The following is a 27,635-nucleotide window of genomic DNA, read 5'->3' as shown; positions in this document are numbered from 1 at the left end:
ACTGCAATGGCTGTACAAAAACATAGCTTAGGTTGACTTAATTTTGTAGTGTAGCCATACCCTTAGATTCTCTTGCGCTCCCTCTGACGCTCATTCATTTACCAACATGTAATTTACACAGTCTTACCATTCACTTCTGGATTTGTCTCTAAGTCTTTGAGTTACCATATTAGTGCATATAGGGACTTACTCTTGATGATCTTCCTGTTGCTCTGGAATATGCTGAATAACTTCATAAACTGTACTGTGTAAATCCTGCCCTTGGACAAAGTCAGAGCCAGAAACAGATGGACTTGGAACCTAAAAGTAACAGGCAATATTTTTGCTATGAGTACAGACGGGAAAAGCTGGCGCAGGAACGAAACGTACAGAATAACCTTCCCTCCCTTCCCCCCCCTTTTTTTAGGAGAGATGTTCTCCACTGATTTTGTTCACATTGCATAGCTCAATTTAATTAGTTTCAATTTGATTGTTGAGGAAGGGAATTTTATCATACTTACGATATGGCATTTCACAGACTTAAATGCAGTTAGAAACCCAGAAATTTTAGGATGCCCGTATTGCATGTAGGGTAAAAAGTGCTTTACATTACTGTACCACAAATAATAAAGGGAGAAATAAGCTGGTGAATTAAAAGCTGGGGACAAAGGACAAAAGTAGTCAGTGAGATGATTCAGGATACATAAAAAAAAAAAAAAGCTAAGAAAGTCAGGGCAGTGTGCAGTCTACAACGTCTAGATTCAGCCCTCATCAATACAGAGTTTACTCAATCTGCATACTCCCAAACTCCAATTCTTAACGATTCATCTTTCACCTCTGTGTCCCTTTCCTACTGAGCTATATGACTGCAGTGGGTTAAATACTGATCTCAGCCACACTGGTGTAAATCCAGAGTGACTGCACTGAAGGTAGTGGAGTTGCTCCAGTTCCAGAGTCCAGCCCACTGCCTCTAATTCTAATTCTCTGGTGTACAGTCTCTCCTCCTTCACTCTCCAAGGCCCTGACTCTGTAAGGTATTTAAACACGTGTCTGACTATGAGACATGACTAGCCCTAGTGAAATCAATGGGTCTACTTGTGTGTTAAGAACCTTGCTGAAGTGGGTCTTAAACCCCTGACTCCCACCCTAGTCCTGACGTCCCTCCTATCTTCATGAACACTCTCAGATGCTCTTCTTCCTTCTTTAACGCTTTCACCCTTGGAGTGGCCTACTGTTATCTAGACACTTGATGTTAAAAATTGTTTTCCTTGTCTACACTACAGTTACTTTGGTATAACTTACGTCACTCAGGGATGTGAATAATCCACATCCCTGAGCGATGTAAGTTTCATTGACCTAAGCGCTGGTGTAGACAACACTATGTCGCGGGAGAGCTTCTCCCACTGACAACTCCTGCCTCTGCAATGGATGATAGCTATAGTAAGCTGATGGGAGAGCTCTCTCCCGTTGGCTTAGTGCATCTCCACCACAAGTGCTACAGTGGTGCAGTTGCAACAGTGCAGCTGTGCTGCTGTGATTGCTGTAGTTTAGATATAGCCTAAATGCAGGATTGCTTAACAGAACTAACTTCTTTGCACCGCTTTGAACCTGGGCATGTCTCTGCTGCTTAACATTGATGTAAATAAACACAGTGAGTAACAGTGCTGATGAATAAGTCATTGAAATACCTCCAAAAAGGCATCTCATGAGGCCCTTTTGAGCAAGTCGCATAGAGATTCTAGTGTAAATACTACATACATTTTAGTGAATGAAATAGAGCCTTAATTGGTTGGCTACTGATTTACTGGTAAAACACGTACCGTAGGAACACCAGTGGGGTCTGGAAAAGCAATAAATTCATATATTCCAAAGTCATCCATAGCATTTTCATGCCCTAAAATTAAAAAAAGAAATTATTAATAGGTAACATAAATGCAAACAGGAACATTTCATTATGGATGGGCATTCGGCCTAATTTTGAACCCCACTGGATTCGGAGACTTTGAAAGTTCTGCTTCTGTCTTCTACTGTTCCACCCCACCGCTAGGGCTGGCTCAGTTCTCAAAACTTAGAGCCGCCACACTGATGTTTAAACTATGCTTGGCTGCATCCAAGGGAGGCCATTACACCGTTGAAGATAACTGGAGAGCAGTAATACTCTGGCCATCCCCCTTCACTAAGCCACCTTTCACATTCTCCCTACACTGGTCTATGAGGAGCAATTTCCCTATGCTGGGGAATACCCATGTAGCTAGTGAAGCATCTCTATTGCTGCTCCACGGTCTATGGAAGGAAGATTCAATCTAATTTAACTAATCTATCTCAGTATTTATATCATGCTCAGCACCAAAGTATCTGACCACTGGCATGATCCAGTACTTTCCCCCATGGCACTATGAAGAGGCCCAGCCCTGTTCAGCAGGGGCTAGGAGGCTTGAATTTGGCCTTATGCTCCTGTTTCATTCTTTAACATTACCTGAGAATGTCTGTGCCTTTCTGTAATCTGCTCCAGGCCTAGAAAACATAAACATGACTTTCAGTTTGATCTCACGGGCAAAGAAAAGAAATATAGCCTGAAACCAAAAAAAACCCTCTCCTTTTTTGGGAAAGACACAAAGCCATAGGAATGATTTATTTTATTACCTGCTCTGCAGCTTCCGTTGTAAAACTGAAAAAAGAGATAAAGGAAAATCAACCTTTTTGTTATAATGTCCAGAAAATGCATCTGGAGTGTGTTTAAGTTTTACCCACCTTTATGTGGCTGATATCTTTTCCATAAGAATAGAAGGGACATAGATAGGATCAAAAATAATGAAATTCCTGTTATTACTGCTAGAGGTGACAAAGATTTTCCTTTCTGGGCAAGCTTCTCCAGTCCTGTGCCAAAGAAGAACAGATTCATAGCCTTCATAGCTAGTCCTTCACTATATATAACATGTTATTGAATCTTCGCTGAAGTAGCGTCTCCAGACATGATTTGTGGCCCGCAAGCCTTGCAAACAGGTAACTCTTGAATTATTGTGAACTAGGTAATACAACGTTTTTCAAAGACATACCTGAAATGGCAACATGGTACAATAATTATATGCAGAAACCATTCCAAAACATGTATGGTACCGGTAACTAGGTGGAGGCCACTATGAACGTTATGGCAAACAGCACCAAATGCGAAAAAAAGTGCATCTTACAAGTATTTTTGAATTTAGCCTCACAGCTCCACGAGGAAGTATGTAAATAGTCCTGTACTATGCACAGGGAGATGGAGCCCCAGAGAGAATAGATTATTTGATCAAAGTTACACAGGAAATCAATAGTGGAGTTGGGACTAGAAACCAGTTTTTCTTAGTTCAAATCCTGTGCATTAACCGCAAAACCCTTCTTCCTGTATAAATTGTAATTATAAAATATACACTTTTTATGTGCCCATCACCATAGTATCTAAGCACTATGTACAAGACTCAGATACATCAACTCTGTAAGACCACGTTCTCTTTCCCTTCCTGGGTTACTACCACTTTCTAAACAGAGATACTTTAATTAAAATGAACATAGAACTGTTTGTGTTTTTATCATTGTCTTCATGGTAGTATACAGTAATTATTAGACAATAACATACTATTAAATCATTGTGTCTGCAAATCAAGACCAGAATTTGACAGCTACTAAAAAGTTCTCTCCTAAACATACGGGGGGGGGATATCCTGTCCCCACTGAAGTCAATGGGAGTCTTGTCATTCCCATCCTGCAGGGCTTCTTTTTTCTAAAATTTGTCTTCTATCGGCCACTTACTCAATAATGATTGCAGAATCATTTCCTGAAGCAGGAAGCACAACTCTGAAATGCAGAGCCAGATTCAGGCTAAGCCCTGCATAGATAAGGGGCCTTGCAAAGATCTCATCAGGGAGCCTGGTCCCTGAACCTTACGAGCATCCCCTTTGGCACTAGCTGTCTCATACTCCTGTGTCCTGGCTAACAGACTAGATGGGCACAGAGCAGTGAGCCCACTGCAGTCTCTTTAAGGGTACTAGAGCTACCCCTCTGGTGTGTGCTCCCAGGGAAGCTCAGGAGGAGCTTTGGCTGACTCAGGCAGTATGCACCCTGCGAGTTGGAGTCACAATGCTGTCTGTATGTCACCCAGCAGTGCCCAGGGCAGAAGTTTGCCTTAGTCTGGGGTACATACATAACAGGGAGTTTGACAAGCACTTTATAAGCTACAATTCAGAGAAAATCAGTAGTTCAAGTGTTTTGGACACACCGTGAAATAGGGAGAAAATTATTTATAGTTGTCTCAGGTCAAGAGACTGAACATCTGGTTTTATTATTTAACAGGTGAGTAGGGTAAAGCTATTGGGAAAGACTTACTGTAACTATCTGATCTAATTTCAAGAGGATAAAATGGTGTTTCTCCATGCAGTTTCACTCTCCCATGTGTAGCTGGAGGGTGACCACGCTCATTAGCTCTTGTTATAGACTATGTCTTCGTTTTGTTTTGCAGCTATTTTATGTTTATGCATAGCAAGAAATGTTGATCGGAAAGATTTGGAGTTGAACTTTGCCATTCAGTTTCCAAACCAGAGAACTATGGACTTCCTCATTTCAGTCACAGCACTGAAATCAAAACCATGAGGGGAATTTTTGTCAGTAATTTAGTTTTCTGGCCTTGTTTGTGCCAGTGCACAGGCCCTGCCTCTTCCTCACCCACTTTGGGGCACTGATTTCCCCCATGTCGAAAACGAAGGGAGCAGTCTGTTGCTCCCTGGAGATCCAGAGCTATAATTCGGCCTAGTCATGACTCATAGGATACTTTCTCATGTAACAATAGTCTTACCGGACGTGTGATATGATTGTTTTTACAATGGAAACATTTTACTCCAGTTAAAGAATCAACAAGACTGTATTAACAGAACATTCCGACTGTCAGTAAGTGCTGTGTTAAAGCCATTCCATGTTGGGCCTACGTGCTGGAGCTGCATACTGCATATTCAGAGTGGCACATATACTGCAATGCCTAGATACAGAGGGAGTCATAACTTAATTTCCTTGCCTGGGTTCCCATCAATGTGTTTCAATAGATTTGTGTGTTAAGGGTATGTTTACACAGCAATTAAACACCCACAACTGGCCTGTGTCAGCTGACTTGAGCTCGTGGGACTTTGGGTATGAGGTTGTTTAATTGAGGTGTAGATGTTTGGGTTCGGGGGAGGGTTCCAGAGCTGAGGCTCCAGCCCAAGACCAAAAGTCTACACTGCAATTAAACAGCCCTGTAGTTTGAGCCCCGCAACTCCCAGTCAGCTGACATAGGCCAGCCGCAGGTGTTTAATTACAGATTAGACGTACCCAAAGACTCTTCATCTTGCATTAAACTTTGAGGAAGCCAATTCCTGTTTGCAGCAAACCACATGTAAATAAAATCTGCTGTGTTCTCAAAGATGGAGTATTCCACTCCCATTATATTTAAATACAAAAGATTTGTATCCAGTTTTTAGATAATCCTTGTTCTTCCCCTCCCTGTAGCTCATTAGGTCTCCTGTTTGGAGCAGACCTCTGAAAAGAACTGCAACTTACCGGCAGTACTTGTGCTGGGTATATTTTCCAGTTAACTCGTGAAAGGCTAACTTGCCAGGTACCAGTGCAAATGTTATTTGTCTCTCAAAGAGCCTGTTCTTAGTTAAATAAATAAAATGAAATATCTCACCAAGTGCAAATATAAAAGAGAGATGGGGTATCCATGGCATCACACAGCAGCAAATGTGTTTGATTACATGCAGTAATATTATAACCATATGCCATAGCTTGTAAAGTGCAGTGGTTCCATTTTGGCATTGCTAATAGGGTCAAGAATTATAATGACAGTAATTAGCAGACTGTTTCCAGACTGAAGGGTGCCAGTCAAAAATAAAGAATGACTCTGGGAGAAGTGAAACCAGTGTGGATTAGGAACAGGTGCAGCATTGCTCACAGTAGTCATGCCAAATATGACAAAAAAAATGATTAATGGATATATTTTTGGGTCATATTATATATGATTGTAATAATACAGCATATCAGTCATCATTAGGGACTGAACCAAGATCTCCAGAGCTGAGGGTATGTGTTGCTACAGCTTGAGATAAAGTACTAAGTTTCCTAGCTGACCACTGTGACACACTCATAGCCCGTGTGAGAACGATGTGTGATATACACTGAACAATGGGTTACATATCCAGAAGTATTCTGTTGACTGATGGTTTATTAATGGAAATGTTCACAAACTCCAGTTTTATAAACTGTAGCACTATTAGATGTGATATTTGCTATTCTTCAGTGTTAAAAATATTTCAAGCTTGCAGTTAGGAATTTGAAACAATATCATATGATTTAAGTGACTAATCACATATCACAAATAACAAATATCAAACAATTGAAGTCAATAGTTTCCAAATGAGACAAGGAAAAAATTGTTAGCATGAACTACTCTGTGAGTCCATGTTAATCAGGAATATGTGTAATTTTAGGATGGGTCTGCAAACTATTCAGGAACAGAAATATAGGCTAAATTTGTTGAATAATGTAGTCACAATTCATAATTTGATCAATTCTAGCTTTCAGGGATGTCTACATGTATCAGGACTGCAGTTCCTTTCTGCTAGTACAGATATGGGAATTCTTTAGCTTATTACATGCTGAAGGTACAGCAGATTGGTCCTTGGGCTGGAAATGAAGAAAGAGATGTTTAATTCCCAACTCTGCCACTGTGTAGCTATAGGTATGTCACTTTACCTCTCTGTGCTTCATTTTTGGGATTTATAGATCATTGATAGGTTTTTGATCAGATTCTCACACAAACTGCTAAATTATATGACTCCCTAATATTAGTACTACTTGTTAGGATATAGATATTCAGGCCTGTCTGTAAAGGCCTATACTCTAAGAATTTAAGTGTATTCTTATCGCTTGGCTAGTTCTAGAGGTATAAAAGAAAGAATCAAAACCACTGTCTGCCAGTGTAAGGGCCTTCTCTTACTGTGACAGTTGGTGGCCCTGTGCTTAGGCTCAGGCCTTTGGCTAAGCAGCAGAGGCAGCCATAAGCTGGGAAGCGAACGGTCACATCCTCACATTCCAAACTAGTCACACTGAAATAAGGTGCTATTCGGCTGTTAGGAATACAGTCTTGTCCTGATAGTTCCTATCACCTCCAGAGAAAGGGAAGTGCCTAGAAAATGTAAAAGGAAACTTAGTTTGATAGCATCCTGTCTGGCAAGAACTCACTTATCAATAGCTGGGATGTGAAATCCTCACTTCTGTATTGTCTTGTCATTATAGTTCCCACTTTGCTATTGTTTGTCTGTATAATCTCTGTCTGGTTCTGTGATTGTTCCTGTCTGCTGTATAATTAATTTTGCTGGGTGTAAACTAATTAAGGTGGTGGGATATAATTGGTTACATAATCATGTTACAATATGTTAGGATTGGTTAGTTAAATTTCAGGAAAATGATTGGTTAAGGTATAGCTAAGCAGAACTCAAGTTTTACTATATAATCTGTAGTCAATGAGGAAGTGAGTGGGTGTGGGTGGGGGTGGGCATGTGGGTGTGTGAGATGGGAACAGGGGTAAGAAAATTGGAATCATGTTTTGCTAAAGGGGGAAATGGGAACAGGGAATGGGAGTAAGGAAGTTGGAATCATGTTTGGCTAAGGGTAGGAATGGGAACAGGGACACAGGTGTAAGGCTCTGTGGTGTCAGAGCTGGGAAGGAGGATACTAAGGAAGGAAACTGGAATCATGCTTGCTGGAAGTTCACCCCAATAAACATCGAATTGTTTGCACCTTTGGACTTCGGGTATTGTTGCTCTCTGTTCATGCGAGAAGGACCAGGGAAGTAAGTGGGTGAAGGAATAAGCCCTCTAACATCTTGGTGCCGTGACTCGGATACATCGCATTGGACAGGTGAGTGGCAGCCTGTAAGTCCCCCTCCCCAACAGTCCGCGCAGCTGCTTGGAGGGGGTATCGCGAACTCTCATGATGGTAGTTGCGGGTTCTGGCAAGCCAGGGTAAAGGATTTTTTGGATAAATGGATAAGGGAGAACCAGGGCCCATACCAGGTACATGGGTCAACCTGGGATGAGATTAAAAAGGAAATGGAGGAAGTGTTAGGGGACCCAGAGGGATGGGGGGTGGCTGAGGAGCCCACCCTCCTTGGTACATGGGTAGCGGAAGAAGGTCCCTGCCCATGGGGACTGAATGCCTTCCAGGGAAAGGAGGCACTTCAGTCTGCTTGTGAGAGGTTTGAAGTAAGGGCAGCATTATGGGAAGCTGCCAGTAATCTTTCAAGTTTGGTGCTGCTTCAGCAAGGGCTGCTGAAGGGTTGTAAATTAGTTAGGGGTAGTGAAAGATGATTTGGCACAAAAGGGTTTAAAGTCAAAAGCAGAGTTAACAGACCACCTTTAGAGACTGGATCTGAGACTTGGTCCTGGGGGAGTGGAGAAAAAAAAAAAGTTTCAAAGTGCAACCTGCCTTTCCACACTCTTTTGTTTTTCTGAAGTTTTAATGGAGGGTACTTTGGATACTTATGTGAGATGTCAAGAAGGAAGTTTTTGTTTAATGATAAAACCCAGTTATATACATGTAACTGTATGTGCAACTCTGTGCAGTCACATTGGATGGAAGCTTGGTAATTAAATTTTCCAGGGGGGTCAGGTAGAGTGGCTACTACCACCACTACGCTTCTGTCCCCAGAAGCCTTTACAGCTATTCTGAGGGAAAATGGGCTCTTTTCCCACAGAAATGGTCTATAAGGGACTGCTGCAGGCAGCAGGCAGAGAGAGAATCTGATCAAAATTATTTGACTTTTGGGTAATGTAATCAAAATCACTAAAGGATGGAAGGGGTTTCTATTGGAACTTAACTTGGCTGCCCCTGGTTGTGTCTAGTTGTACAAGATGGAAGTGTAATCGGGGTACAGTTGTGTAAAAAGAGTAATCACAGTGCAAGGGATGTTAGGCAAAACAGAATTTTGTGTGTGTGCATGGGAAAAAGAAAAGGAAAAGGGGAGGAATGATGGGAACACTGAGCCTTGGGATGGCTCTGGGGGATTAGATTGTTGCTTTGGTGGGTGTGCATGAAAACTCTGTAGGCATGAGGGAGGCAGTTATACCTTGTGTAAAATTAATATGGCTAATATAATGTTATGGAGGTTAAACTATATGGAAGGAATTTGCATTTTCCCAGGACATGTGCGGTGTATATTGGAGAGGAGTAAAAGAAATGCAAATAAAACATGGTACTTCATTAAAATCCTAACAGGGCTCCAAAAGGAGCCACAATAAGTTGTGCTTTCTTTTTCAGATCTGTATGTTTTGGAGCAGGAGATGAAAGTGGAAAGTAATCAGAACTCTAGTGGAAGTGGAATGTTTCCCTTTTAAGACACTCTCTAAACTGCTAACAGCTTTGGATCCAAAAGCAAGCTAGTAAGCCTCTGTGTGTAAATGCAAATTACCTAGCTGATGGGCACAAAGGAGCTGCAAATAACGAATACATCTGGTCAGCAAACAAGCTACTAGAAGACTCAGATTACGGCCCTCCTGGAAAGGGAGGTGAAAAAAACAAGTCAAGCCTGAAAATAAGGGGGACAAGGTTAACCTTAAGGGGTGTGTGTGTGTCTGTGTGTGTGTACAGTGCTAAAATCTGAAGCTGTGTCTCAGCTATTACCTGAGAATAAACTTAAAGCTTGGTACAGCAGAGAAACTTTTGCAAACTTGGTCTGTTGTACAAGAGGGGAAACTGAGGTACACCATCTCATGAATTTCATAAATGACCAGTGAGTGAGGTAATTCACTAGCCTGACTATAGAACAAAATAAGGACAGCCTGGAGGTAATTCTTCTGTTTTTCCTGCAATTAGCAAGGACATTTGTAAAAGAAAGTGGTATTATTATTAAGCAATAATCTGTCCCCACCATGGGGAAGGAAATTGTTTCTTTTGTTTTTCAGACAGTCTACAAGCAAGCTGGCGCCAGCGGGAAAAATAACCCAGAATACCATGGATCTATGTTTTGTGTTGTTTGTCTGTGGTGTTTGTCTTGTTGCTAGCATTGTTGTGTTTTAATGAACAGAAAACCTCACGATGTGGGTGGGGGATGGCTTCCAAAGGCTGGCCTTGGGGGGGAAGATGTGTATGGGAATGCAAATTCTCAACTAGGAGGCCAGCATCTGTATAATAGCTACCGTGGTACCTGGAAATGGAATGGCAACTACGGTGGCCCCCACAAGCCCTATGGAAATAATGAAAAGGGGAGGAGCTCACTGGGAATTAATGGAAGGGTGTGTAAAATAGTGTAAATCAATAGAAGATGTTTGGATGTGCCCCTCTCCTATGACTATGGAGGAGCAGGATCAATGGCCTATGCAAGGGGTGGACAATTGGGTGTACTGTGTATAAGGTGTTTTGCTGGGAATGTACATATTACTGGGGGCACAATTACACCAGCTCATAACCAAACTACACACATTTACATGCTGCTATCTGGACTTTGGTGCACAAATGGATCTGTGAATCTTATTGCTGTGAATAATCAAACCAGGGCTTACTGCCTGATTCCATACCAAGTGGGCAAGCTGGTTTGGACAATATCCCATTTCTCTGTGAACATTCAATGGACTTATGTTATGGACAAAAGCAAGCAAAACCTCCAGGGGCAGCTTGTTGCAACTGCCAGCAACTGGACACATAAGATCGTGTCCCACATCGAAGGAGGAGAGGCAGTGTTTTGGGGGTGTCTCGGATGTTGGACCATACTGCAGTGGACAGGACTCAGTGTTGCTGTGGATTTTGAATTGTTAACTGTACTTGTGTTACGTTGCATAGGGAGATAACCTATAAGTAATGTAATAAGCCCTCCAAACCCTGCAGTGTACTAGACAACCTGGACCCAACCTTCTCAGGCCCACTCTAATGGGAAGTCTGGAACACTAATTGGAATAGGTGTGGTATGCCCGTATGAAAGAAGGTGCACGGCACTATACTACACAAGGGGCAGTGGGACAAATGGAATATCGACACCTTTCACCTTGATGCCTGGCCCTACCAGGAAATGTGTCGCCATATGTCCTATGCTTTTCTAGGGATACCTGGGCAGGAGAATCCCAAAAGAAAAAGAAAAAAAAAAGGGGTGGAGTGTTAGGATATAGATATTCAGGCCTGTCTGTAAAGGCCTATACTCTAAGAATTTAAGTGTATTCTTATCGCTTGGCTAGTTCTAGAGGTATAAAAGAAAGAATCAAAACCACTGTCTGCCAGTGTAAGGGCCTTCTCTTACTGTGGCAGTTTGTGGCCCTGTGCTTAGGTTCAGGCCTTTGGCTAAGCAGCAGAGGCAGCCATAAACTGGGAAGCGAACGGTCACAGCCTCACATTCCAAACTAGTCACACTGAAATAAGGTGCTATTCGGCTGTTAGGAATACAATCCTGTCCTGATAGTTCCTATCACCTCCAGAGAAAGGGAAGTGCCTAGAAAATGTAAAAGGAAACTTAGTTTGATAGCATCCTGTCTGGCAAGAACTCACTTATCAATAGCTGGGATGTGAAATCCTCACTTCTGTATTGTCTTGTCATTATAGTTCCCACTTTGCTATTGTTTGTCTGTATAATCTCTGTCTGGTTCTGTGATTGTTCCTGTCTGCTGTATAATTAATTTTGCTGGGTGTAAACTAATTAAGGTGGCGGGATATAATTGGTTACATAATCATGTTACAATATGTTAGGATTGGTTAGTTAAATTTCAGGAAAATGATTGGTTAAGGTATAGCTAAGCAGAACTCAAGTTTTACTATATAATCTGTAGTCAATGAGGAAGTGAGTGGGTGGGGTGTGGGTGGGCATGTGGGTGTGTGAGATGGGAACAGAGGTAAGAAAATTGGAATCATGTTTTGCTAAAGGGGGAAATGGGAACAGGGAATGGGAGTAAGGAAGTTGGAATCATGTTTGGCTAAGGGTAGGAATGGGAACAGGGACACAGGTGTAAGGCTCTGTGGTGTCGAGCTGGGAAGGAGGATACTAAGGAAGGAAACTGGAATCATGCTTGCTGGAAGTTCACCCCAATAAACATCGAATTGTTTGCACCTTTGGACTTTGGGTATTGTTGCTCTCTGTTCATGTGAGAAGGACCAGGGAAGTAAGTGGGTGAAGGAATAAGCCCTGTAACACTGCTGATCTTTGTTTCCTTTGCTCGTATCTGTTGCTGTCACACTAAAGCAGGCTTTTTCCAGTGAGACTTATCTGCACATCATGACCAGATTGTGTGTGTGTGTTGGTGATGTGTGTGAAACAAAAATTATGTTAAAAGATCCAAATTTAGGTTTCAAAGTTAAGCACTTGAAAGTTGGGAATTGCCAGATTTATGGTTACCCAGACCACCTTGTTTCTTTCCCCTTGTGCCCTACATGTGGCAGGGGTCATGTAGAAAAAGTAGCATGTGATCATGTAAGTAAAGACAATACCATAATGCATAAACACAAAGCAGCACTACAAGCTGGTCATTACCAGTTTCCCCTATAATGGAAACTTTAAATTTGTAAAAAGAAAAGGCGGACTTGTGGCACCTTAGAGACTAACCAATTTATCTGAGCATAAGCTTTCGTGAGCTGTAGCTCACGAAAGCTTATGCTCAGATAAATTGGTTAGTCTGTAAGGTGCCACAAGTACTCCTTTTCTTTTTGAGAATACAGACTAATACGGCTGCTACTCTGAAACTTTAAATTTGTAGTATTTATTTACATGTGTTTCTACCTGAACTTCTCATAGTGCTTAGGGGTAAAATTCATCCATTCCTATGTAGATGGGCAACACAAGATCTATGCACCACGTAAATCCACTTCAAGTGTTATATTGGCCTGGGGCTGGTCTTCTATACAGGGCAGCATTTCACCCTTGGTCAGTTACAAGGTTAAGTATATGAGCATTAATCCAAATATGTACAACAAACCCTCACAATTCCAGTCAGAAAAAGTTCCACCCCATCAATCCCCTCTTTCCCAATCAAAGCTCTCCCTCACCCAGAAGCCTGGGGAAACAGATGAATCTTTAAAGGAACGTTTAAAAGAGTAACTTCATTTTTATAGCCAAATAAAATTCATTCCTACAAAATCTGTATAGAAAACAGCTGTGCTGTTAACATAAATTTAACGTTATTCCATCTTGGTTCAGTCCTATAAGGTAGTCTTGCAATTAGTGCTCAGTACCTTGCAGAATCATGTCCATAATTAGATAGATGCCTTTATTTTAAAATCTAACTCTCTAACACTTCTTGGCTAAAATAGAACACTTTAGTTGACCGGATGAACTGTTTATAACTGTTGTCTTTTTAGTTCTCTTGGTTTTAGTTGGACATATATGTACAAAACTCTATAGGTGATTTCAGCCCTACTTGCAGAGGAGCTGCTGAAGATCTTCTGAAACATCTAAATTCAGTGTAAATACCTTAACTGGGGTTTAAGTGTCGTGTAAGGCTTTGCACAGGCTCTCTGTCTTGAGGAGTGGGGATACAGAATATCTTCCTTGGAGAGTAATCATTAATCAGGTAAAATTACCATTAAAGACTTCAGAGTTTGGTCCCCAGGGAGAAATTCACTGAATGTGCATATTTTTGAGGCCACACTCAGGCAGAATTCCCACTGAAACTAAAGGGAATTTTCCTGAATTAAGGAGTGTAGCCTGGGATCCAGGGTTTAGTATTACTGGAATAAATCTTCAGAAACAGGAAGAATGGTATAAAATGGAAAAAGCTGATTATCTCCAAAGTGGTTTAAAATGCCATGGGATAATTTAACAAAGGAGATCTGCTTTTTTTTTTTTTTAAGTACATCTAAACAAAGAATATGCACCATGTGGACTTTGCTTTTTATCAGGCTTCAAAAACAAATCTCAGAATTGTTGCTCATGATTGTGAGTGTGTTTATTTATACACACAGTTACTGCAGGAGTCCTGGTTTACTTTCACTTCCAGGAAAAATACCGTTTGTATTCCTAATGGAACACCACCGCTCTGTTTGCATTTCCCCCCTTCTAGTCATCACATTGTTTTATTTTAAACTGTATTATTTCCACTGAAAAACTGTAACCTGTTTTCTGCCAGGGTGTTTGAAACCATGGAGCTTTCATTTGTGGAGATTACCTTAAATCCATCTGAACAATAGACACCTGCTGTCCTTGTTTATCTTAATAATAAATATATGAGCTCTTTGTCTGGTACCAGCAAAACAGGTTTGTGAAACTTTCTAAAGGCAGCAGTCTGACATGTTGCTGTACATTAATAATATGGCCACATTATCTGAAAAAAAATCTATTGTTCCTTAGTAATTAAATTATTAACGATCCAGAAAATGTTTTCTAATTAGCAATGAAAAGGCAGTAGATAAGGCGATTACAGACTTCAGCAGCATCGTACCATTTACAGTTACTTTTCATTGGGATTCTCTGACAAAAAATTGCTTTGCAGTCATTTAATTTTGGCATAGTATTATATAGGACTTAAATCTATCACGTATTGAAAGTAAAGGAGAAACTCCATACGTCAATACTTAGCAATAAATCTACATAAGAACACATGGGAAAAATAATTTCCATATGTATCTTGTAATGAAACCATTGATTTGTGTTGCTGCAAAGATAGCTTGGATTACCATCACACACTAGACTCAGAGGTAACTTCTACCAAGTCCCAGAGGCCCTTTTGATGCCCATGTTTGTTGGTCCCTAATTGGCCATTCCAGCCATCGTTGAATGACTAGAGGCATCATACCATGTGCTGGTCCTACTGCCTGCACAGCACGCTCAGCCCCTGCTAAGAGGGAGTGAGAAAGTGGGCTTTGGAATAGAATCCAGGTGCCCTATGTGGCAATGCAAAGCTAGCAGTCTAGCCTTAGAGCTCACTGTATTTTTGTGTATTTTTATATTTCTCCCAATATAGCTTCCTTTCTTTTCTGAAACAACAAGGAGTCTGGTGGCACCTTAAAGACTAACAGATGTATTTATACTGAACACACTCAAGCAGAGATGATAAAAAATGTGTATTAATTCTGCTTCATGAATTGGTTATTATGGTAGAAAGCAGTGGCATTTCTACTCAAAGGACCAAGTCAACTCCAAGACACAACTGTGGTGAAATTCTGACCTTATTGAAGTAAGTGGCAAAACTCCCTTTGACTTCACTATTGCCAAGATTTCACCCCTCGTCTCTACCCTCTTGCTGAGGACAGGGAAGTTCAAAATATCAAGACAGTGTACTGATTCGTCACCTGGCTTGCACTCCAGTTGCTTGGTTCCCCTTAGGTTGGTACTGTGTTTATGTGTTATACTAGATCAGTATTTGTTATGTTATACATTTTATGTTCTTACCTACAGAAGTAATGATCACTGTGAAATGAGTTTCGTCCCGTTTTCCAGTCACATTGTTGTAAGCACAGCACATATAATCTACTGTTGTCTGGGCCACTTTTTCAGACACAACTTCCAGATGGGGTCCATATTTGATAACGTCTGTAGTATTGTCAGCCCTTCGGATCCAGGAGTAAGTATTTGGTGGATTTGAGTCTGCCGAGCAATCAAATAGGATAGCTTCTCCTATGTCAACCGTAAACACCTCCCCTACTTTCAGCCCTTTATCTGAATTAACTGTAAGTCCGTAAGGTCCATCTGCATTAATATGAACAACAAAAATGATCATAATGGAAAAAATTAAAATCAAAGAATAACCCTCAAAAATTCCAAGGATAAGTACAGCCTTAATCTTTCAAATGGCTGCCATTAGGTTCAATTATTCTGATTAAAAGGCTTCCAATTCATTTAATCTGTCCTTATTTAGATAGATTTGTAACAGTCTTATCACAAAAAGAAAAGGAGTACTTGTGGCACCTTAGAGACTAACAAATTTATTTGAGCATAAGCTTTCGTGAGCTACAGCTCACTTCATCTGATGTCCGATGAAGTGAGCTGTAGCTCACGAAAGCTTATGCTCTAATAAATTGGTTAGTCTCTAAGGTGCCACAAGTACTCCTTTTCTTTTTGCGGATACAGACTAACACGGCTGCTACTCTGCAACCAGTCTTATCACAGAAAACACCCACGTAATATTGATCTGTTTGGGTGAAATTCACCCAGACACTCAGCACCCAAGCAATGTTTAAAGCCCTTAAAAAAACCGTAGTGGGACTGAAGCAGCATAGGTAATGTAGTGTAATGAAGCAGTAGGCCTTCTTCTGGCTGTCTGTACAAGGGTGAACTGGACTCTTTCTACTTTAATGCCAAGGTTACTGGCATAGCTTATCTGTGTTTACACATAAAGATCAGTAAAATTGCACTGAAATATACCTATGTAAATTAGTATTTACCACACAATACTTGCTTATGGAACTATCCTCCCCTTAGTAAGACATAGCATGGTGTGTCTTACATAACTTCAGACAGTTGTTTTTCACAAATGATCCTTAAAGCACATGTTAACCTTCCTCTCATCCCCCTGACTTTTGCTGTGTTCACCGTTTAGTTCCTGGGTTTCCATTCTTAGTGAGCTTTCCCCTGGGCAAGGAGAGTTTTCCAGGAACCCAGCATAGGCACCTTTTCAGGGACCAGAAGACCATAGAGCTTTTTTTGTTATTGGGTCAGGCTCAAAGACAACTTCTTTAAATGCAAAGCAAAACATTCAAAATCTACTAATTTTAAGAATGAACTTGCTTTTTTGCTTTTTGAAACCATTCAGTAGTTCTCACCCAACTCATTACTCTCACTGCCTTGGGCTTTACATTCTCCCAAACATAGTTTCCATTTAAAAGCCCTTGTCCCCCTTGCTCCATTTGGAGATTGTCAGAAGCAGAGGAATCAGAAACCTCTGTCTAGGTCTAAATTTGTTCTAATAGTTTCTCACAAGCCCAGAAGAAGGAAATCTCAATTTATAGAGTCCTGCACGGATACAAAATTTCTATCCACATCTGATCCGTAAACATGGTCTGTGGATATTTGTGGATATAAAGTGGATATCTGCAAATTTGCAGGGCTCTACCAGTTGATCTCTTGAACTCAGATTTCCCACATAGGTCAGCAGTTTCTGCTGCAGCAGCCACACCACCAGACTAATAAATTCTCTCCCAGCGTTGTATAGATTTATTTCTGAATGAAGCTATTTATCTGTTAAGTGCTTTGTGATGTATTATTATTACAATTAATAGACAAATCAAATAATGCTAATGAATAGGGATGATCAAAATAAAGAACCTTTTTGATTCTGAGTGCAACAGCAGAATAATTCCTTCCTGGGATCCTACATTCTCCACTTCTCTTTTCCAGTATCGTTCTCAGCAGAAATGAGTCTCATGTTTCAGTGAAGCCTGTTTACTAAATGACTTGTAAAATAATAAATCACCTGTTCTTAGTAACAATTTACTATGTGGGAACACTTCCAATTGCTCATATCACCATGAGACTGTTATCCATCTAGTTTCTGAGCAGATGGCAGGTATTTACCGTGAGTGACCTTTTTTATCACACACAGTAACTCCCCCGCAGCAATGGCATATGGTGCATATAGACCCTGAGGCCTGTACTGGATTGTTATTGACAACTGCTAACTCAAACACAAAAATTTTGTGAACTACTGGTAGAGAGAGGTTAATCTGAATTACCTGACTTGAAAACATAACTCACTGAGTTTGACCGCTAATTGGGGCATGGGAAGTAGTACAAGAATATTGTTCTTTCTTAGCCATTGGCTCAAGTTTTAGAATTTTGCAAAATCTTATCTCAGCAGAGCAAAAATAAAATCAAGTTTTTGGTAAATGAAAATTTTTCATAACATGCTTTGTAATGTTTTTGAGAAAAACTGGAAAACAAAGTATTTTTAAAACAGAAAAAAACATCAGCTAATAAAAAATAAATCTCTTTCAAACACTTTGACATAAAGTCACTTCGGAATTTCATTTTTTTTTTCATGAAAATCAGTTTTTGTTTTTCAACCAGCTCTCACACTGACAAGAGAACCAAGATGCCACCTGATTCTGAAATAAACCCCAGCATATAGGAAAGTGCTGCATGGATGATATTTTACATCCACAGAACATTAAAGCCCATGACTCATTGAACTGGTGTTATTGCATTGGTGTAGGAAGGTTGTCAGGACATCCCTAGATATAGTGGTTCTGAGCCTTGTCCCAGTGTTTTGTTATCTCTCTGTTCAATGTGTATGTACCATTCATTTTTCATCAAGGTCCGAAAAGTGGTATGGGCAACCTTTTCAGAAGTACAGGCACAGGCAAAGTGCACAGTGGAGATAAATAGACAAGCTGTTTTTTCCCCCTCAGAACAGAAATTATTAAAGAGCCAGGATTGGTTCTTTGTCTTTACAGCCTACCACCATGGGTACTCCACTTGGTGTGTGAGGAAGCTCTATTCCTCCATAATGGAACAGCTACCTCCAGCTCCTTCATCTTCATCTCAAAGAAGTGTAAGTGCCTTTTGTCAGGTTCAAAATGTAATTGCTCTAATATTTTGGTCGGGGTTTAGCTAGAGTGATGTTTCCCATAACTCATTTCATCCATAAACTCCATATTTGATTAACTTTACCCGTTTTCTCATGCTGTTTTGGAATATGCATCCAACACCCTGAAAATCAGTGGGTTTGCTTAGACTCAGTTTAAACGGTTTTTTTAGTAGAACATTTCATAGCAGGATCCTTTATCAGTCATAGTTTTGCCATTATCTAATCAACTGCATAACTTTAGTGCATTATTCCTTGTCCAACATGATCTGTTGTCTTTTTTTGTCACACCATTACAGGTATACTCTAGGCCCTGATCCTGCTAATATGCACATGCTTAATATTTATGCACATGAACATTCCCTTTCAGTCAAAGGGGATTACTCACAGGCATAAAGTTAAGCATGTTTATTTGCAGCATCAGAAACCTTGAGTGTTAGACCTTCAGGAGAGGGACTTTGGGCCTGAAACTTTGTTCATTTACACCAGTGTAAATCAGGAGTTATGCCTTTAATGTCGGTGGAGTTACATCAGTGTGAAAGTAATGTAAGTTAAATCAGAATCAAGTCTCTTGATTTTTTTACATATGCTTGTGAAGCACCATGCACATCAATAATGCTATAGACATAGTAAAAGGTAACGATAACTATTAGAGATGGTCTGAACCAAAACCTGAGATTCAAACACCGATGAACTTTGTGGGAGCTAGCCCCTCTTATTATAATGGGCTGAGCAAAACCCATCGATTTGAAGAACTCTGCACTTTGAAATCCCAACCTCAATCCTGCAGCTCAAGCTGATCTTTAACAACTACATAAAGTTTAGCAAGTTCTACATTATATTCTCATGGAGAGGGTATAGATGGACTGTTAAAGACCAATCTACCATGAGTGAAAGCCAAAATATAAACTTGAATCAACTGCTTTGTGCCCATTCCATTGTCAGAGGCTCTCTCTCCAGGAAGCTCATTTAGAGAAAAGTATGCACAAATATTTTATATACTCACAAAATATAGTTGGTGCAATTATCTCACTTTCCATTGTGCTCACAGGATTGGTTGCCAAACAGCTGTAATTCCCAATGTCTTCTTTCATGACAGGGACAATTAAAAGTGTGTCATGGTTTGAGGAAAAGGTGTAACTAGAACTGGCATGCATAGGTTTCCCATTTTTCATCCACTGGTAACCTACCCTTGTACCTTTTCTAACAGTACAGGTTAACGTCATGTTCCCCACATACTCCACTACTCCCGAAGAAGGTTCGATTTGTACAACTGGCTTTGTGACAGGAACTGTAAGTTAAACAGATATGAACAGTTATAAACAAGATTTGCCATTTATATTAGGAGAATATGTCATTTACTGCCCAGGTGATATAAATGGCATTTGTCATCCTTTTAAGAAAGTACTTAGATTTCAAATTTTATACAGCTAAAAATGAAAAACAAAGGGTCCTATCCTTAGCTGGTCCAAATGGGCATACTTCCAGTAACTTCACTAGAGCTAGGATGACTTACACTAGCTGAGGTTATGACACAATAGCTGGAAACAAATATTCCATTTTAATTAAAAGAATTAATCAAGTTCATGCTGCATGCATTTTTCCATTTCCTGCTCTTCTTTCTCTGTGCATGTATAACTCCCACTCACATGAATGGAAGCTACATATGTAGGAGAAGAACAGATCCATATTCATATCTACCTATTGATCTAGAGGAAATGAACCACTTGATGAAAGTGAACCACATGAGCCTCCATTTAGGGCCAAACTTGCCCCCCAAACCTTATTATCTTCTTTGTTGGGTTTTGGGCCACCTGCCTACCACCCTCCAGACAACATGAAATCCTGAGCAGGCAGCTGCCTCCAGAATTTTCTCAAAGTCAGGTTTCCAGGTACAGAAAAAAGCTCATGCAAAAGTGAATGTAGGCTCAAGGTGAGTAAGGGTGGCAGAACTGGGCCTTATGAAAACAGATTATTTCTTGAGATCACTATAGTTCATTTAATTTCATAGTAGTTATATGATGCCTACAAACCCAGTTTAATATACTCCCAGGATTAATAAGGAACCAATCAATAAATAAAATTTGTTGAATAATTAACCATTGCAGGTTTGAAAATAAGCAAAAAATGACTTGAGTGAGTTGATTTATTCATACACAGCCAGACTGAATCACACAGAACTGTAGCTGGATTCCAGGTGATTAGAAACTTCACAAAAGTTGTAATTTTATTTGCAGCACTAAAATGTGGTATTTTATTGACTTACCATCAACAGTGACTTGAATCTTTTGATTGGCTGATATTGTCCCATTTCCATGGACATTGACTTTTACAATGTAATTGCCTTCATCAGTGACATGTAATGGATTGATCATCAAAGATGCATTAGGTGGTATGAGGGTAAACTTGTGTTTATATTCCAGGTCTGGTACTACTGACTGATTCACAGAGCCGAGTAAATATTTGGGGATACTCTGAGGTTTCTCAAATAGCCATATTATCTGGATTTCAGAAGCTGTAGTGTTGAAATTGTAGTCAACTGTAAGATGGAGTGGTTGTCCTTCAATGCCATGTATAGTATGTGATGGTACCGTCAGCCTTAGCGCAGAACAAATGCCTGCATAAAAATGGAAAGAAAACAAAACTAGGAACACTGGAAATTCTAAATGGAAACTCTTATGGAGCTGTGGTTGTTGTGTTCTCAAAATGGTCCTGATCCAACTCCCACTGATGCAAATAGTAAGACTGGTATTGACATCAGCTGGAGTTGGATCAGATTTATAGCCTGATTTTCAAACCATTTCTCCTATCTTTTACAAAATAACACTGATTTGCCTTAAATTAGATGTCACTTTTCATCCTAAGCTAGGATATTTTTTAAAAGTATGACAAAACTTAGAAATGGAGTTCTAAGGTTATTGTGTTTGTAATAATTTCCTTTGTTGAAAATGTTCCAAATATTTGTGAGACAAAGTGGGTGAGACAATATCTTTTATTGGACCAAATTGTTTTGATGAGTGAGAGAAGCTTTTGAGCTTACGCAGTGCTCTTCTTCAAGTCTGGGAAAGTAAGGGCAGGTCTACACTTAAAACACTGCATTGGTGCTTAAGAGCTCTCCTGTCAGTGCAGTAAATTCACCTCTGCAAGAGGTGGGAGATGCCCTGCTGTCGACATAGCGCTGTCTACATGGGGTTTAAGGTTGGTATAACTATATCGCTCAGGGGTGTGCATTTTCCACATCCCTGAGTGACACAGTTATACCAATATAGGTCTGTAGTGTAGACCTGGCCTAACTCAAAGTGTAACTGCTAAATACAAGATTTGAACAGATTGTTTCGTAGGAGTAGTTAACGCATATTTCAAGGGATGATTCAAGGTGAAGTGGTTTCCTCCAGTCATAGGGAGGAAAGGGAGGGGGAGAGAGCAGCAGGGAGGGGTTGTTAGTGGGTTATAGACTGTTGTAATAAACCATAAATCCAGTGTTTTGATTCAGTCCATGATTTTTAGTGTCTAACAAAGTTATGGCTATAAGTTCCCAAGCTCATCTTTTCAAAGTGTTGTGCAGGTTTCCTTTGACAATGAGGACTGATAGGTCAGATAGAGAGTGATTGTTTTTTGAACAATGATGAGGTGTTTTTGTCTTTTATCATTTTTCTGTTTGTATTCATTTGAGAGTTTAGTGATAGTTGCTATTGCTATTGGGGCATTTAGTGCACTGGATGAGGTACATCACATGTTGTGATAGGCATGTGTAGGACCCATGGATCTTGAAAGATGTGTTGGGAGGGGGTGTTGATCATTGTAGCAGTGAAGATATGTCTGCAGGTTTTGCGTCTGTTGTTCTGGCAGCATCTGGTGCTGCTTTGAGTTGGTGTGTCCTGATCTATAGGGAGCTTTCTTCTGATGATGGGCTTGCAGAGGTTGGTTGAAGGCCAGAAGTGAAGGCTCAGGAAAGATTTCTTTCAGGATGAGGTCACCATCAAGAATGAGTTTTAGTTGTCTCGTGATAACCCATATGGGTTCCACTGTGGTGTGGTAGGTGACAACTAGGGGTGTGTGATTAGAGGGGATTTTATATCTGCATTGAAGCAGGTTCTCTCAGGGTATTTGGGTGGCCTTCACCAAGCAAGGACACTCCCTGGGACACTCATGTGGTGGTCAGCAGGGTTGGAACATTTAGATCCGCCAGAGAGCTATGCATCCACCTCTGCCACTTGAGCTAAAGAAGTACCTGATAGCAGTAGTAGGTTGTCATCCTCTCTGTGGATCAGCACTAGAGGTGATGAGACACTTTGTCAGTGGGTTTCACAGGCAGTGGCTAACTGCAGAGGAATGGTGAGCTCAGGAATCTTGGATTCCATTCCTGGCTCTGGAGGGGAGTGTGCTCTGGGGGCACACACTCTTCTGCCCATTTCCCTCAAGCTTGATCCCTTCTGCCCCTTTCCTTCCAACCTGTGGCTGCCTCAGTCCTGTCTCTTTCTCACCCTGGCTTCTTGTCCCCATCCCATTCCCCTAAGGTTACCATATTTGAACATTAAAAAAAGAGGACACTCCACGGGGGGGGGGGGGTAGGGTATTTGCTCACGTTCCCCTTCCCCGCCCCAATTCCACCCCTTCCCCGCCCCAATTCCACCCCTTCCCCAAATCCCCACCCTGGCCCCACCTCCTCCCCTGAGCGTACCACATTCCCCCGTCTCCCTCCCAGCCACATGAAACAGCTGTTTTGCAGCGCAAGCACTGGGAGCAAGGGGGCAAAAGCAGACACTCTCTTTCTTGAATGATCAACTCTTCTTTGGGGAAAAATAATAATGGCAAAATCCCGGACGTTTTTAGATATCTAAAAATTCCTCCCGGATGGCAATTTAAGAACCAAAAAGCCAGACATGTCTGGGAAAATACGGACGTATGGTGACCCTACATTCCCCTCACCTAGCCATTCCCAGTCTCTACTCCTCAGACTCCTCATCCCCCCACTGGGTGGGAGGTGTGTGTTTACCCTGAGAAGTGGAAGATTGCTCCAAAGGCCATCCCCACAACTGGGTTATAAAGACTTTTTATGTAGAACAAAGGAAAATAAGAGACTTCTGAGTGAAAAATCCTTTTAGTATTGGAGTACAAAGAGAGGCAGGGACAGAGATAACAGGTGATCTTTAACTTGTCCACAGTTAATTCATGGAGAAAAGTGGCTTCTTATATCAGTTTGTGGAACACTGAGCCACAGTTGAGGAATACCCATTAGCAAAGCAGAGAAGAGATTAAGGAGACAAGATTTGTTTTCACTTTCAAGACAAAGGGCTGCAGGAAGATAGTCTGCTAGGGTGGGGCTCTCACAGGCTAAATGCAAAGTTTACTGTTCTCTCAAAGTATGCTCTGATGATTTGATCAGGTGTGGGAACAGTGTGTGGGAACTTCTGCATGGTCATGGGGAAGTGAGGACTGGAGAAGTTATCAGACAAGTTGTTTTGCCAAAGATTAATGTTTTATGGGAGCAATGCTGGGTGACTCTTGGCTTCGTAAAAATAGAGATCAACACTTCATCAGAGTACAGTCTGAAATATTAGAGCCATTTCAAACATTTATACTTCTAATTAAATTAAAGCAACAGAATCTTATTATGATCAAACTTTACATTGTTGTTACCCTGTCATATTCAAAGAGCTACTAAATATTATGTTGAATTGAAGTCAATGGACCAAATCTTTATTAATTTCTTATTGATGTTCCCATCAGGCAAAAGTCCCATTAAGTCTGCAGTTAACATGTCCCCAAAGATTCAAGTGACATTTTGTTTGACCTTTCGTTGAGGATAGGTTTCTAAATTACTTAGGCATTTTTGGAAGTTTTGCCTAAGTTCCATTAAAAGCCAGTGGGAATTCAGTTCCTAAGTCACTTTGATGCTTACTCATCACTTATATTGGGTGAATCCCAGGAATAATATACTATTGTTCACAATAATGATAGTATGTTTGATCGGTGAAATACCTCCAGTGTGGAAAAATGGTCCTCCAGGGGCTTGGAGTTACAGTACTAAATATGGAAGTTGGCCAAGATTTTAAAAAATTGCTTAAGTTCAGGCTTCTAAATCCCTTCAATTAATAAGTGGTACTTAAATAGATGGCCTGAGTTTCAAAAGTGTTGAAGCTCTGAATAGCTCCTATTAAAGTCAATTGGATTGCTGGATACTCGGCATTTTTAAAAACCAGGCTACTTATTTTATAGGGTACATCTATACTACAGCTGGGTGGTGTAATTCCCAGCGTGGGTAGACACACACATGCTGTCTTTGCCTGAGTGAGCACTTAAAAACAACAGCATGGCCATAGCAGCACAGATGATGGCTCAGGCTAACTACCCATGTATGTCCCTCGAGGGGGGTCAGGCAGGATTGTATTCAGGTGAGTAGCCCAAATCACCGCTTGTGCTGCCATGGCAATACTGCTATTTTTAGGTGCTAGCTTGAGCAGAGCTAGCCCATGTATGTCTACCTGAGCTGGGAATTACATGTCCCAGCTACTGCGTAGATATAGCCATAGACACCTAAAGCTGACTTAAAGCCTGACCTTAAGGAATCATTTTTGAAAATCTTGGTTGTCTGTTTAATCAGTCACTAGCATACAGTAGTTTTAATTTTGTTCCTGCCTGTAATATGGAAGATATCTTTATGAAACTCCTGGAATGCATCATAAAATGTAGATGGATAAAAGGAAATATTTTTAAAATGTCCTTGTTCTACAGAGCCACGAAATTTTACCTCATGTAGTAATCAAGAATATTCCAAACTTAAACATATTGCTATGTATAGCTTGCTAAATAATGCATGCATTTTCCCAGCAACACAGACCTCTTAAAACCAGCTTTTCTGTATTGACTGTAAACACGTTCGGTTTTACCAAAGTGACCTCTAGCTGGAACTCAAAGCAATCTATGTTTTGCTTCCATATCACTATTCAAAGTATTAGCAAGCACAACAGAATCATTGTTGACAGAAAACAAAGTATGCAGCTTTAGTTTAAATAAAAACCATGACTTCATATTCTGAGTTGACTGCATAAAATGCATGCATTTATACCTAGGGAGGTTTCATTGTTCTCTGGATTCTAAAGCACTAATCACTTTATCATCATAAAAAAAACTAGGTCTGTTTCTCAACTGCTTTGCATCCTGTGCAAAGTGTGAGTAAAAGGCTACCAGTTCTCAATGGATCATTTTTACACCCATTCTGCAAAAATGTAAATGCATTTACGTGGTGCAAAGCAGTGGAGTGTCAGATCCCTAGCATTTATGATGCCAGGAGTGCACACACATTCATAAATCCATAGATTCCAAGACCAGAAGAAAAAATTATGATAATCTAGTATGACCTTGTGTACAGCACGAGCCATAGAACTTCCCCAAAATAATTCTGAGCACATATATTTTAGAAAAATATCCAGATGCTTGGTCATTTGGGTCAGAGAGAGTGAGAGCACATTGTTTACACATTCTGTTTATAGGGCCAAATTCTGCAGATTCTGCCAAATTCCTAGAGCAAAATGTCTTTTGACTTCCATAGGAGTTTGGCTTGACTAGTATCTGAGCCAAAGCCCACTAAAGTAATTGGAAAGGCTGACATGGTATTCGGTGGGCTTTGGATCATGGCCTCCAGGGCAGGAAAATTTGACCCTTGTACTGATAAAAAAGGCAATTAACATATGAGGAAGCTTATAAAGGTCTGTATCTGAGACTGTATGGTATGTATTAATACAGATAGAACAGCAAATAAGAAATATCAGCTTTTTGTATTCACCTAAAATATGGGTGTTATTTTAAAAAACTCAAACCAATAATCTTAATTTTGGTGGCGAATGGTAATGGAAGAGCAGAACTTTGTGGGTACAAATCTGCAGACCTGACACAAACTCTCCTTCACTCCAAATGCTGACTGATGAAATCTAGCAAAATAGTCTACAGTATATTGAGTTCACAAAGATATAGGAAAGCAATGTAAAGCAAATATCCCTTACATTTAGATTACATGAAGATACAATACTCTTGTAATGTTACATATTCCTTCCGCTGGAATCACATAAACATCTAACTAAAGCAGAAGTTAATTCTAAAAAGCTGTAGAAGAATTGTTGGAGAGATTAAAGTAGAATTTTATCTAATATCTAATCACAACAGACTCTTATGGAAGTACATTGGATATCCAATTTTATCCAAAATGCATGGCTGACAAATATCTGCTTATAAAAGTAACACCCAAGATACTAAACAGAATTTATTACTAACGCTAATACATTCTCCAGTTCACCAAGTGACAAAGTTAGTGCTTTTGGTAGTGGTTGTTACAAACCTCTTCAGCTTTAATAGCAAAAATATTTTATTTTCCTTTTATGCCAAAAATAAAATCATACTTATGCTAAATGGTGAATATTAGAAAAAAAAAGAATCCTATTCTTTAGGATGTAAAACCTAAGAGTGCAAAAAAAGTCAAACTACAAGATATTTCCTTGAGATCCAATTTTCTGTGAAATCTTTCCCTCAGATTACCTAGGGAGGATTCTTTTTTTTTTTTGGGTCAGGAACTTCCCTAATCAAAATATCATGCCAAAATATGTTTAAATTATACAGTCTCAATTTTAAATATTTACAATCAAGTATTATATGGAGGGATTAAAAACACAATACCTTCACTGTCAAGCAAAATAAAGCCACTTTCCAAACATGTTTTTGAACAGATAATAGCAACAACTGCCATGCTAAACCTTGACCTCACCCTGCTAACCTTTACTCATGGTAAATCCTTACTCAAATTAGTAAAGGTTTGCAAGATTGGTCCTAGTGAGAGCTAATTATTTTCATCTTTGTGGTGCAGTCATTAAAAAGAAAGTATAATGTACTGTACAGTATTTAGTCTACAGACTTTCTGCTTTTCTTACTAAAACAAGATCTACTATTGGGTTACAAACTTCTAGGCTGATTTAAAAAAAATCTGACAATTTAACATAGAAATTCCATTAATTTTTTTAAGTATTAAAAATGAACCATATATCCAGAATGAAAAATCAACAGCCATAATAATACATACTGTATCTTACCTAAAAGCAGAAAATATATATTGCACTGTAAGTCACAAAATGTGTTGCTAAAGGGCTCCATGAAAGCATCCTGTCCCAT

General features: G+C 40.1%; 1 protein-coding gene across 1 annotated transcript; it reads right to left on the bottom strand.

The window, feature by feature from the left end:
• Positions 1-186: 186 nt before the first annotated feature.
• On the bottom strand, positions 187-27,635 carry HEPACAM2 (HEPACAM family member 2). The gene is made up of 9 exons (XM_077809407.1): positions 27,557-27,635; positions 20,743-21,093; positions 19,483-19,767; positions 15,347-15,643; positions 2,731-2,856; positions 2,623-2,647; positions 2,456-2,493; positions 1,800-1,873; positions 187-300 (listed from the first exon to the last, which is right to left on the bottom strand). Exons 1-9 carry the CDS (start codon positions 27,633-27,635, stop codon positions 187-189), a joined length of 1,389 nt encoding a protein of 462 aa, XP_077665533.1.

This window comes from Eretmochelys imbricata, chromosome 2 (genome assembly GCF_965152235.1).
Source record: "Eretmochelys imbricata isolate rEreImb1 chromosome 2, rEreImb1.hap1, whole genome shotgun sequence".
NCBI lineage: Eukaryota > Metazoa > Chordata > Testudines > Cheloniidae > Eretmochelys > Eretmochelys imbricata.
This window is presented reverse-complemented; position numbering and strand designations above follow the sequence as displayed.

Excerpts from the sequence above, each read along its gene's own strand:
- HEPACAM2 (XM_077809407.1), bottom strand. The coding sequence starts at position 27,635 with ATGGGACAGGATGCTTTCATGGAGCCCTTTAGCAACACATTTTGTGAC. Across the intron at positions 15,644-19,482 it reads AATTGCACCAACTATATTTT|ATGGACCTTACGGACTTACA; the intron begins GTGAGTATATAA and ends ATATTAATGCAG. Across the intron at positions 2,857-15,346 it reads AGTGATCATTACTTCTGTAG|GACTGGAGAAGCTTGCCCAG; the intron begins GTAAGAACATAA and ends TCTTTGGCACAG.